General features: G+C 40.0%; 1 protein-coding gene across 5 annotated transcripts in view; it reads right to left on the bottom strand.

Annotated features, from left to right (window-relative positions):
• strbp (spermatid perinuclear RNA binding protein) overlaps nt 1-13728 on the bottom strand; it is a 145222-nt gene that overhangs the window by 54310 nt on the left and 77184 nt on the right. For 4 of the 5 annotated variants that reach the window (XM_078426304.1, XM_078426307.1, XM_078426305.1 and 1 more), the window contains exons 3-6: nt 12716-12905; nt 11547-11782; nt 9978-10143; nt 2988-3135 (exon numbers count right to left, since the gene is read on the bottom strand). In XM_078426304.1, the coding sequence (XP_078282430.1) occupies nt 2988-3135; nt 9978-10143; nt 11547-11782; nt 12716-12754 (589 nt within the window). In that variant the 5' untranslated portion in view covers nt 12755-12905. The remainder of the gene's footprint in view (nt 1-2987; nt 3136-9977; nt 10144-11546; nt 11783-12715; nt 12906-13728) is intronic. The other variant, XM_078426308.1, reaches the window with a different exon arrangement.

Raw genomic sequence — 13728 nt, 5'->3', positions numbered from 1 at the left:
ACCCAGGAAACCAGAAATTAACTATATACCTGTCATTTTAATTCCTCGTGCAAGTGCCATTTATGCAATTACTTGTTTTCCAGAAACAAATATCCTGAAAACTTTCAACTGCTTATGATCATACAAATAAAGTTGGCACCTACGACAATGGTATTAAAATGTAACAGAAATTTATTATGGCAGTTAACCCCAAATGAAATTTATATACGATAATAGTTTAGGGTATTTTCAACAATTGGAGTTTCTGCCTTGTAAAGCATCAAAAACATCTGCCATGAAGTACAATATTTCTTACACAAGGGATACAAAGATAAACTGCTGTAGATGGGTGGTTAATAGTCTAAAACATTGGATTAGACAGCATAAAGGATGACTGTCTGCAGGGACAAATTTTCATGTATATAATTCTGCCCCAATAAACCTTGTTACAAAATCTCACCTCGACATCACGAAGATATTTCTTCATTTTAAATGATTTTATTTAAAAACTATGAATATAGTTTTGTGCTACTCTGATGCTCATCGGGTGCTAACATGGTTTCTACCCACTAATTTCAATTTGTTTGTTATATGTTTAATTACATTTAAGGGCACCTCTGCAATAACATGCAAGATTATTATTTTTTGCAGTCAGTCATCTTTTACATGCAAGTTGTACAGAAACAAACATAAGGATAGGGGATAAAGAGCAGGCAGTGAATGGGGTAGACTTGCACCAAAGTCCCTTTAAAAAACACTCATGTTTTCACTTCATGCCCTGTACAATTTTGAGTTTGAAATGAACGTAGGCTTATAATGTAGAAATTGTATCAAATTTAAATAAGGACATTGTTTCACGGCTTGTGGTAACAGCAATAGAACCAATCTTGATAAAGCAGAAGGCTGCTAGTCTCACTCTAGTAAGAAAAAGTGATGCAAACAGCCACTGCAAGGTATATTGACACCAAATTCATTCTTCAAGCAGGGTGATTTCAATCACCATCAATTAGAACTCAATATTGGAATATTAGAAATTATATTTTGGGGAAAAAACTGCAGATGCTGGTCTAAATCAAAGGTAGACACAAAATGCTAGAGTAACTCAGCGGGTCAGGTAGCATCTCGGGAGAGAAGGAATGGGTGACGTTTTGGGTCGAGACCCTTCTTCAGACCCTGAAGAAGGGTCTTGACCCGAAACGTCACCCATTAGAAATTATACACTTTTTGGGATTTCAAAGGACAAAAGAATAATCTTAAAATTTTGCTCAAGGAAGCAAAAAATTGTAATGTAACTAAATGACGAAATTTAACTGAAGTGAACCAGTTCTGCTGGTGATCAATACATTTATTTCAAACCCTATCATTGCAAATCAAATGGTGGGTGTTAGGAACCTGCTCATCTCAAGTTTTCAAAATATGCATTAGCACAAGCAACATCAAGATTTATCACCAAACCACTGCAGCCCCACCCCCACCCTTCTCCCCTCAACCAAACACGAGATTGTAGAGAGCAGGGCATGAATGCACATGAATCATTCAAGTAAGACAAAATGTACACAGCTGAGAAAGTCCCCTTCAGCTAACATTGCTTTGGGTGCTGATTAGTGACTATATAGCATACTGTGAGGCAGGAAATTCCAGATGGTATTAACTCCGGCAAACTGTAAGTTGCCAATTAAGATATTTAAATCAGCTGGTTGTTACCACTGGAACTTGATTTCAAAATACTGTATGCAACGATACATCATTTTATACCACAATTTCTTGCTGAACAGTATTAAATTACTGAAGGGACTTGTAGCAAGTCTAGAAATAGGGAGAACAGCAACAGGGAGTCCCCTCCTGCCCAGATGGGCACAGTTGCCTCCATTCCCATGACAGAGAGCGGCCAGTTGGTCAAAGGTCTGACATTGTCCAGTAAGGCTCAACAAACTATCATTGACACGCTTTGCAGACTAAACCAAAAGAACGCCTATAAGTAAACAATAAAAACCAATTAACACTATTTCATTCTCACCAGCTATTGTTCTTTCCCAATCTCAGTGCTATTAACAGATTTGGCACATTTTAAATCAACGCACTCTAAGCACATCAGGATAAATTTATTTAGATTACATTGAAAACCCTTAGTGGCCCAAATCTTTGCTTTGCACGTCATGCTTACTCACAAGGATGGCAGAATTTGCAGTTTCTTATATATTTAAAATGCAGAATGAGGCCATTTGGCCAATAAGTATATGCCATTGCCTTCAGTCCAATTCCTAATGATAATTTATTTTTCAATTGGTAAAAAGATGTTGATGCCGTTCAAATGTTTGAGAGTGTTTATGCATCATAATTTTTTATCTATTGGTATTTTGCAAAATTTTACTGAGAGTAGTTAGGACTAAAACAACTGGAATGGGGTGTGATGCTCAAAACACTAAACACTTTTCATGTTCTTCCAGAAGAATTAGTTAAAAATTGCTGTTTTCTCAGAATTGCAAATAAAGATTTAACAGCTATACGCTAGGTTGCTACATTTTGAATATGATCATAATTTGAAATGTCGTTGGACCTTGATGTATTGTTCAAATACTCTTTTTGTAGCACTGAGATGGGGCGTTAATAACATCATATACATTTATTATGAATGCAATAAGTCATATGAAATTTATGTGATCTGAACGTGTTCTGTGAGTATGCAGTAGTCAGCTATTTAACTATAAAACTGTAAATTCCCAAATGTTTGGATGATCAAAAGACTCATCATTTTACTTAAGACCCTTTGAATTTCATTATCAACTATTCAGCTTCCACTTTGATTTGAATTACCTTTGAAACTCTGGTTAAAGAACCTTCTGTTTTTCATTTTTTTAAAAGCAAAAGATTCAAAGATTTTCTCTAGCTAACCCTGAAACTGCAAAAATTATTTTCAATTTCTGTTCACACCTGCTCTGCAAGACCACAGATGTCTTACAGCAAGCAATGTATAAAATAGTAACACATGAAAATGCCGATCAATATACCTCCATCTTGTTTCTTTTCCATTTCATCTCTGACTACTGGTGAACTGAGAATGATTTTCAGCGTCAACTTGGGTTCTTTTGTATTTTGGACAACGATGGCCGCCTCTTCCGTGCATTTGTCAACTTCATATTTTTCCTCTGAAAGTTTCTAAATATATCAAAAATACAAAATAGTCTGACATTTTTTTAAAAAGATGTCTCTCTCACATCTCCAGATTTTAAAATAGACCCCTCATTTCAACCTGAAACGTCAGGCAGCATCTCTCCAGAGATGCTGCTTGTTCTGCTGAGTTATTCCAGCTTTCTGTGTATATACCCTCATTAATCAGGCTGGTAAATGTTTGCTTATATAACACTTATATATTGCAGTGGAAAAGTCCTCTCCACCTGCTAATGAAATAATTGCACTTTAAAACTGCAAATCTTCAGCTGCAGAAAACTATTTTGAAAATCTGTGATCAGCCAACGATCATTCACCCAACATAAAACAAATTTCACACCTAAAACTGTGAACTCGTTTTCCTGGATAAGTTTGCATGGATTTTTTTATCATTATTATTCCTATAATTGCATGTCCAAATATTACATGCAATGGAATTTTTCCCCCCAAATGTAATTTAAACACCAATTATCTTTCTTTTTAATGCGTCCCTTGAGACTGAGGATGGCATGCTTCCACTAGAGTATTATTTTGGTTCTGCGATGGCTAATAAGGTTAATGTGTGACTGCAGGCTCTTCCATAGATGGAGCAAGTGTCTGATGGGATGGGTAAGATTTGTGAAATTATGCACTGCTTCCATCAATTATGTGTGTGGCCTTAAGGTTCTCAATACCAATCTCAGTTTAATATTCCTTCTACTGAGAGTAGAGATGCTGCCTTACACAATCCAGACTATGGGTGCTGTCTGTATGGGGTTTGTACTTTCTTCTTGTGACCACGTGGGTTTTCTCCAGGTGCTCCACGAGTTTCCTCCCACATTCCAAAAACGTGCAGGTTTGTAGGTTAATTGGCATCTGTAAATTATCCGTAGTCTGTAGAATGGAATTGGTGCACAGTGATCGTCGGTCAGCGCAGACTGTGTGGGCTGAAGGGCCCACTTTCACGCTGGATCTCTAAACTTCGAGTGATCCTATGCTAGAGGCCCCCAATAGTCAATGGCATTGTTGCATTTCTTTAAAGAAGCTTGAGCACCTACTTGAATCTTTTTCCACTTGGCAATCTTCGCCCATGAGTAACATTGAAAAGAAAGTCTACTTTGGAGACTGGTGTTGGGATTATGAACAATGTTTCCAATATAGCTAATGAGAATAACTAGGTCCCCAATGCTGGGGATGTTGGCCTGGGAGAGGATACTCTCATTGGATTGCTTAACCTTCCAATGAATTTGGAGGATTTTGCAGAGGGAGCACTGGTGGTAGTTTTTTGGTCTCTTGAGATGCTTACTGTAAATAAGTTCATGTCTTATAGGAAGGCAGATCAGTAGACTATGAATTTTGCTCTTGAAGTTTAAATCTTGCTCTTTAAAACCAATGTTCCTCAATCAGCCAGAATTGGTGCTGATGCAATGAAGCCAATGGTAAAATTCACCAATGATGCCTGCCACCACTGAGAGCTAGTTCCCAAGATATTGGAAGTAGTTATGTTTTCCAGGGTCATGCTATGAACCTGTATTGTTAAAAGATCTTGAGATGCATTAGGATAAGGTGGATGGATGACCTTGGAGTTGCAGACATTGAAAGTGCGCGTGCTTCTGTGAACAAGTTGAAGATATTTTAGTTCTGCCCCCAAGCATGCACATTATCTATGTACTACAGTTGGACAACTGAGGTTCAGGTGACCTTGATTGTGGAGTGCAGTTGCCAAACAGTTTCCCAGTAGTTTTGAAGATTAGCTCTACTCCCTTGGAAAGTTTATTTAAGGTAACGTGCAATATTGTTAAATGATTGATAATAGCATTAGGGTAATGACACAGCTTATTTTGAAACTGATTTTCACTGAGAGGGTATTATTGTAGACTAGTGTTGGTTAGTGTCATGACTTGCATGTCATTGTGGATGGAGATCAGTTTCTATGGGCAACTCTTTTGAGGAGGGTGTTCCATGGTCCCTTCTGATTGATGGACTCAAAGGCTTTGCTGAGTTCGGAGAAGGCTATTCATAGTGAAATAGTGTTGCTTCCTGCATTGAGATTTGAGTTGCCATGTGGTGAAGATCATGCCCATTGTGCCTCGAGATGAACGGAATCCACACTCTGATTCCAGGAGCAGTTCTTCAGCCACAAGGAGGAGGTGATTGAGAAGGACACTGGAGAAGATTTTCCTTATACCAGACCCCTCTGTAACTACAACAATCATGACTTGTCTCCTTTCTTGAAGAGGATTATAATCATGGTATTTCTGAGGGTTCCTGGTAACTCTACTTCTTACCATATATGGACAGTGCAATTGTAGTTTTGTCACCGATGCTCTGTTCCACTGTGTTTTAAGATTTAATCGGGGATACTGTCTGCTTCTGAGGCTTCATTAGTTTTGAGAAGGGATATGATCTTCAAGATTGGCCGGAATAGGTTACTGTGGTTTGGAGCCAATAGTGATGTTTGAAAAGGTCTTTAGGCTATTTCTTCCATCAGGCGTCGACTGTTTCTGTGTTCCTCAAAAGTTCACCTAACCTCCGCTGTAATTGGTTCTCAATAGGGTAGGGCCGAGTGGTTACGCTGCCATTGCCTTTTAGAGCATCTAACGATTCCACCTCCTCTTCCACCCTCTTGTCATTCTTATCAAACCAGTTCTGTTTTCTCTTGATAGGAAAGCCAAGAGTCTCTTACGTGTCAATTATGCAGGGCTTCAGGACAGCCCATCAGCTGTGGAAAGACAGGTTGTCCATAAGGTGTTGTTCAGAAGAGCTGCCTTTGTGGAATCCTTGAAAACACTGGCATTGGACCTTCTTGTAGCATCACTTCTGTTTACACTGATGTTTTAGGGCCAGGTTGATGAAGCTGGTGATCAGTCCTACAGTCAACTGGTGCTGTCATGGCATGCACAATGTGATGCATCTTCGCAATTAATGTATATTTATTTCATAAGAAATCTGTAACCTGCCGACAGAATTGCTATAGCTCTGATAATAATAGATGATGTCTAACTGGCTATTTACATAATTCTCCCCCTAAATAAAATTCACAAACAAAGCAATGGGATTCATTTCCGGAGGAAAGCATTTTTTAAATTCTCAGAGGCTAACAAAACCTTGTTAGACAATGTTTGTTTGGTTTTGATCTCTATATTGTACAAAAGAAACAGCAGCACTGGGGAAAGTTCAACAGACTGAAATGAATGAAACCAAATGGCGAGGTTACGATTTATAGGAAAGAGAACAGGTTGGAGTTATTTTTCTGATAGGTAATCCAATAGAGATCGTGAACATTTTGAAGCCGTCTTATGGAAAGAAGACGTTTCAAAATTTGAGGTTTTAGCTCGTTCAAAAGGAATTAAAGCAAGAAATCGTTACCCAAAAAGGCGTTATACATACAGTATAACTTGCTTTCAATGAAACTGCTGAATTTTACCTAAACTTTCCAGCTAATATGAAGCCACTGGTGCCGGTCTCTAAATCAGTACCTCACTTGGCAATTGAGGTAAAATGCATGATTGCATTGTGACACAATTTGGGGGAAAATAAAATTGTAGTATCTGTTGAACCGATTAAAGAAGGCTCAAGTAGAAAACAAATACTGACGTTGAACAGGGCTAAAGGGCCCATTTACGTGATGACAGTATGATGAAATACTTAAGTAAAAACTGGCGGCACAGTGGTAGAGCTGCTGCCTCACAACGCCAGACCCGAGTTCGCTCCTGACCTCGGGTACTATGTGTTTCCATGTTCGCCCTATGACAGCATGGGTTTTCTCCGGGTGCAGGTTTGTAGGTTAATTGCCTTCTAGAAATTGTCCCAAGTGTGTAGGATAAAACTAGTGTACAAGTGATCGTTGGTCGGCATGGACTTGGTAGGCGAAATGGCCTGTTTCCATATTGTGTCTCTAAACTAAACTAAAAAGATGTTGTCATAATTATAGTTTGTGCAGAGCCACAGACTACTATTGTAAACATGAGTGGCTAGTTCATCTATTTTTATAGGGGTGGCATGGACTCAAGAATTGGTCTAAATAAACCAAACAAATTGGGCGACTAATTTATGCAGCACTTTCAATTTGGTCTGCAATGGTGAGCTTACTAGCAACCAACAGATTAATTCTCCATCCCATACCCATATGTCACATTCTACCACTTCATGTAACTCACTTTCTAATCGTATCAAATATAGATAATCCTGCAGTAGTTCATCTCAGTGTAACATTCAGTGTTTTTCTCCATAACACAGTTTGACATGCTGGGTATTTTCATCGGCTCACCATTTTGCAGCTTCACTTGTTTGTGTTATCTCTCCCCTCTCTCTCTAACTACTTACTATATGTTCTGCTGCCGTGCTTCCTCTCACTTACTGCCCTGATTAACCTTTTAATGAGATGACTACCATCATCGGTGGTCACTCGAAGCGAGTATGACTGTCCTTTTAGGACGCCTGTGCGTGACATTGTTTAATGTGGGGAGACTGGTGCACAGACAGCTTGGGGAGACATGGTCCTTGACAGATCTGGGTCAGAATCCAGTGGCGTGGATTACAAGATGACCGGGTATCGGTCTGCTGCAGCCTTTATCCGCTGCAGCCTTTATCCGCCTTCCCAGCCGTTGTGACGCTCCACTAAAGTCAGCCAACATGCTCCACCTGTTCCACCGTTGAGGTCTTGGTTGGATTGCTTTTTGTCAGGGACCTCCCTCTTGACCTTACTGCCATGGGTGACCCTACCAGGAGCATAGCTCCAGACGGCATCGCTCTCAGGATCTCAGGACCACACAAGCTCCTCCACCACGGCAAGGTAACAATCCATGGAGATGACTACATCAGCAGTTTGTCCCCAATGGCAACCTTGACCTCGCCCTACCATAAACATTCCCTTTATTCCACTCATCCTTTCTCTAACTTCTTTGCAATCTAAAACTAACTTGTTTCCTCTTTCTCAGTTCTGACAAGGGGTCTTCAACCTGACACATTAACTCTGTTTCTCTTGCCATCATACTGCCAGACCTGTTGAGTGTTAATAATTCTCTGCAGCCCAAGACTACTGTCATGACTAACAACAACTCTGTCAATCTTTGTGTCATACATAAAGTTACTGATCTTGCCTCCCACATCCAAGTCATTCATGCACATGCATTTTGTGGGACAATGCTTGTCGCAGGCATTCAATCACAAAAACAATCTTCTACTATTACTTTCTGTCTCCTGGTGTCAAGCCAATTTTGGATCCAGTTTGCTCACTTGTCTTGGATCCCCCAGCCCTAACCTTTTAAACCAGGCTCCAATGTGGGGCCTTATTAACCTTTATTAAAGTTTGCGTAGATTACACCTATTGCCCGATCCTCATTGATATGCTGAGAATGAAAAATCATTCTGAGATCAAGAGCTCACGTTCTGCACGAACTTCAGATTCTATTGGGTAATAGAGATTCATGTGCAGCTGTGTGTTTTAAGATATGGACCACCTACATTAGGCCTCCCAAATCACAAAATCACTAATTCCAAAAAAAAACCCATGTCCACTGACAGGGTAAGTAAACTACCACCAGCATCTTCTTCCACCCAGATCAATAGATCAAGCGTAGGGTTGGCTTCAATGGACAGACCAGCTCATTAATACATACAACAGTAGATTTCCATGTTCTGCCATGGCAAGGGACTACCATTAAAAAGAGGAGCCGATTCAGGAATATTCTCAAAGCTTCCTTGAAAAATCAACCCACGGAAATTCACATCTCAAAATGGCGAGCATATACAACAATATTTCCAAATCTGTCACATCATACAATTTAACAATATTAAAGGTTTGCATGATTTCAAAATCATGATCAAGCTACTGTTACTCATCCTGTCCTGTTACCCTGTTTCACCTCAACACGACAATTGCTTTCCTTTTTTTTCTCAACTCCACGACGGTTCTATTAGAACTCAATGTTTAAATCGGAAGACTGCATTTTCAAATCCTACTCTGGAGAATTGAGTACAGAACTGTATTGGCATCTCTTTCATGGCACGACAAAGCTCAGCTCCAAATGCAATCTTGGCTGGATGTAGCAGATCCCATGGCACTATTTGGAAGAACGTAAGGAGGATCTCCCTGATGCCCTAGTCGTTATCAATTTGCTATTTGTGGGTGATTCTTGAGTACAAATTATCTACGCATTTCCTACATTATTACAGTGCCTGCTCTACAAATCTACATAATTGCCTCTGAAGCGCTTTACAACATTCTGAGTTGTTAAAACTGGTAAGTAAATAAGCCCACCTTTTATTTCTGATATCACAGGAAATATATTGGCACTCCCAAAAGCCACAAGTAGTTAACAGGTATCCTGAGCTGCACCCTCCGATCTCCACCCAGTTACAAAATTCTATCCTTCCATCTATGCTTCTGCTTATTATTCTGAGAGAAGGCAAGGTGGTACTTGCATCAAACATTAAAGATGCTGCATAGCCGATACTTAATACAATACAATACAATACAATACAATACAATATATCTTTATTGTCATTGTACCCAGGGGTACAACGAGATTGGGAATGCGCCTCCCATACGATGCAATAATTTAGGTAATTTAGACAGCAGCAACCCAACGAAACGAAACAGTTGTAACAGTTTTGGACAGGGTAAAGTGCAAGTTGATCTATGCGTTGTATAAATGCTTTATACATGGTTGTAGGTTTGGATATAATAAAATAAATAATAGACCCTCATCTAATGTCAGAAAATAAAAACTGATGTGTTTTACGTGTACACATTTTCCGTTTCATTGCTGTGGAGTTGCACTTTACTGTTGTTTATGCATGGTGTATTTTTTTTTCTTATCAAGCACAACAAATTCCTCTGAACTCACCTGAATTTGTACTGGCAGATTGTCACAGACCATACTTAATAACTTCTCAGTTGGTTTTTCTTTACACATCAACACCAGCTCCAAATCCAAGTCTCCCTTTATCAGCAAACCCTTTGCAACCAATCCAATTCGCATCACTCCACACAAGACACGGCCACTCTGTTCACTGTTAAAAAATGATGCATTGTGTGATTCTTATGTTTTTAAAGGAAATGTACAATTGCAATACTTCTGCAAACATTTAATCTGTTTGTGTTAAAAATCATTTTGAAATTTTCAAATATCCAGCCATGTAATCTTCCAGTCTTCCAAATGTTTACCTTTCAATTGTCCACTGATTATATCTCCACTGCACTTTCATGTGATGCTTTCCAGTAATAAAAATAAAACCTCTATTCCCTCACTTTACCAATTATCTTAAATCTGTGACTTCTGTAAAAATACTGTAAATGCCAATTTATTCAGCAGAATGTTGATGACATTCTCTATATTGAGATGCATCACAGCTCCCAGCACACTGCACGACAGCTCTCAGCATGCCAATGGGCTGCAAAGAGAGAGCTGCCAAGCCTTCCACTGTTCTGAGGAACCAGTTGACCACGACCTGCGGGGAGATAGATGCCACCGGTCAGAGGATCCAGCGGACAGGGCCCTGCAGGGAGAGAGCCGCCAAGCCGGCCATCGTTCTGTAAACCGGTAGACTGCGGCCTGCAGGGAGAGAGCCGCAGGATTGGCCACCAGTCGGAGGACCCGGCGGACTGCATTCTGCAGAGCCACTGAGCCGACTACCATTTGGAGGACCCAGCTGACTGCGGCGTACAGGGAGAGAGCCGCCAAACTGGTCCTGCGGGAGGCGGCCACAGCACTCTGGGACTTGCTTGGATAGGACACCACTTATAAGAACTAAAGCTTGGACTGGACTTTGAAAATGTCGCCAAAACATGTCTCCAAAGACGTACAGGTATGTAGGTTAATTGGCTGGGTAAATGTAAAAATTGTCCCTAGTGGGTGTAGGATAGTGTTAATGTACGGGGATCGCTGGGCGGCACGGACTTGGTGGGCCGAAAAGGCCTGTTTCCGGCTGTATATATATGATATGATATGATAACATGGAGTCTCTTGCAAGTGGGTTCAGTAGACTATGTCTGTATACTTCGCTAGTTGAGGATGCGCTTGGGTATGGAAATACTGGACTATATGTAAGAAAATAATTTCACTGTGCGTTTGCACTTGTGACAATAAATGCACTATTGAACCATTAAACATTTCCCTTATCCTTCTCAAGTTTAGTTGACATTAGAGATGAAGCATGGAAACAGACTCTTCGGCCCACCGGGTCCATGCCAACCATCAATCACCTGTTCATACTAGTTCTATGTAATCACACTTTCTCTTCCACTCCCTATACTTTAGGGGCAATTTACAGAGGCCAATTAACCTACCAATCCACACATATTTGGGATGTGGGAGGAAACTGGAGCACCCGGAGGATCTATGAGATCAGTGTAAAAAGAAACCTAATATTCATATAGAAAAGACTGGATCTTTAATAAATATGAAGCAACTCACCTTGAGTTGCTCTCTGAAGTATCACTTTTTTTGCCATCTCCAGCTCCATCTTCATCCACGTCCACATTAACTGACTGCAAATTAGTTTCATCCAAATAATCAGATACGTGTTTCAGTGCACATTCCACCGTAGAGACCATATTCTGTACAGCTTCAAGCTCTTCTTGGGAAGGATACACTGCGGAATGTTTTGCCATGACATGACGATCATCATTAGCAAATGTTCGGATTGGCCTCTTTGGAAAGAAAATGAAGATTGTACATTAGATTGTTTTCCAAATGGCAAAGGAATAGAAATTCCCAATACTACATGCTAACTATCAAAATCAATCAAAAGCAGTGTCAAAATCCATGCATAAGATAATGCTGATAGCCTGCTCCTCTGTTATTCCCTTTGCACCGCTGGAGTGAAGACAATAAAAATCCATTTTGTTTCAGGCTTTATTACAACTTTAGATTGATAGAAAAGATCTAATTTACAAAGGTTAACAGCAGATTATTTGGAGACCATGGCTTTCACTCTAGGAGGCATGAAGCATACTGCTCTTTCCATTCTCTCATGGTTTAATTGCTTCTTGTTAGGCAAGTGATTTATTTTTGCTGATGAGGCCAAAGAAGAACATGTGCAGAACGAGGCATAGTTATAACTAAAATATCACAACAATGCATATTTGTATCATGTTTAGAAATGATTCTTTATCTGTGTAATTCACTTTATTGTTCAAACATTATTCAAGACCACTGGATGAAGACAAAAATCATTCTGAATGTTGTTCCATTCTGAAAGTTGCCTACATTGTCATGGTAGGGAAATACCCTTCCCTATAAGTTTGTCTTTAGGCAACCCAAAACAACAAATAATACAGTAAATCAACTCCATAAGTCAACTACTCTTAGATTTGCATAACATTTGAGAGTTTTGACTGAGATCTGATTTTTGTATTTTTACCTCAAAAGCAGGTAATCTTATGAACCACATAATAAGGATGTCTGTGAGAACACGGACAAAAAATCAAGCCTTCAATTTTAGGGGAAAATGCTAAAAGTGCCAATTTTGAATCATGAATCAGGTAACACAAGAGAGGATAGGGCAAGAGCTTGGCATGCAGAGAATATAACTTGAAGAATGCTGAAGACCCTACCAAGGCAGGTAACGTTAGACAGCTTACCTTCTGTATGGTCTTCTTCATTCTTTCAATATACTTCATCCTCCAAATACAAATGATTAAGCCATCACCCAAACGGGGGAAAATTGAAGGACTCTGTCCATTTAAGACTTTTCATCCTTGCAGTAGCCATGCAAGCCACATGATCTCCCCCGCCTGTGCTGCATATAAGGTCTCATTCTGTACCTCAGTTCTTTCATGGAGGAAAAAACAGAAGAGATCAAATTGATACAGCGCAAAATACACAAAAGAAAGTGCGCCAAGTGAGAAAAAGAAAAAGTGGTATGGTTTGAGCTACTATTTAAAAAAATTACTAATACTGTTTCCTCCTATGATGTAAATAGAAGTTTCCTATGGCAAATTTACATTTGATATAATTTCAAACGTACCCATATGATATAATTTCAAACTTACCCATACTAACAATAAAATTGAGGAGGTGGAGAAGCTATTCAGGAGATAGAAAAGCTGGAAATCTCCAATCTCCAATGTTTCCCCCTCTACCTTCAAGCTCTGTGCCGAACAACTGGCGCAAGTCTACACAGATATTTTCAAACAGTCCCTGCAAACGTGCACTGTCCCTGCCTGCTTCAAAGTCTCCACTATTGTTCCTGTACCCAAAAATTACTGGTCTTAATGACTACAGGCCTATTGCACTGACCTCTGAAATCATGAAGACCCTTGAAAGACTTGTGCTGGCCCAGCTGAAAAATATCACAAACCCCCTGCTGGACCCCCTGCAGTTTGCATGCCGGGCCAATAGATCAGTGGATGGCGCAGTCAACCTAGGCCTGCATTTCATCCTCCAGCACCTAGACCGCCAGGGGACCTATGCAAGGATCTTGTTTGTGGATTTTAGCTCTGCATTCAACACCATTGTGCCAGAGCTACTACACTCCAAACTCTCCCAGTCGACTGCCTGAACCCCTCTGTCAGTGGATCACCAACTTCCTGACAGACAGGAAGCAGCATGTGAGGCTGTGAAAGTGCATCTTGAACTCGCAGACCCTCAGAAT

This window comes from Rhinoraja longicauda, chromosome 31, assembly GCF_053455715.1.
Source record: "Rhinoraja longicauda isolate Sanriku21f chromosome 31, sRhiLon1.1, whole genome shotgun sequence".
Lineage (NCBI taxonomy): Eukaryota > Metazoa > Chordata > Chondrichthyes > Rajiformes > Arhynchobatidae > Rhinoraja > Rhinoraja longicauda.
Note: the sequence above shows the minus strand (reverse complement) of the source record. Positions and strands in the feature narration are given on the sequence as shown.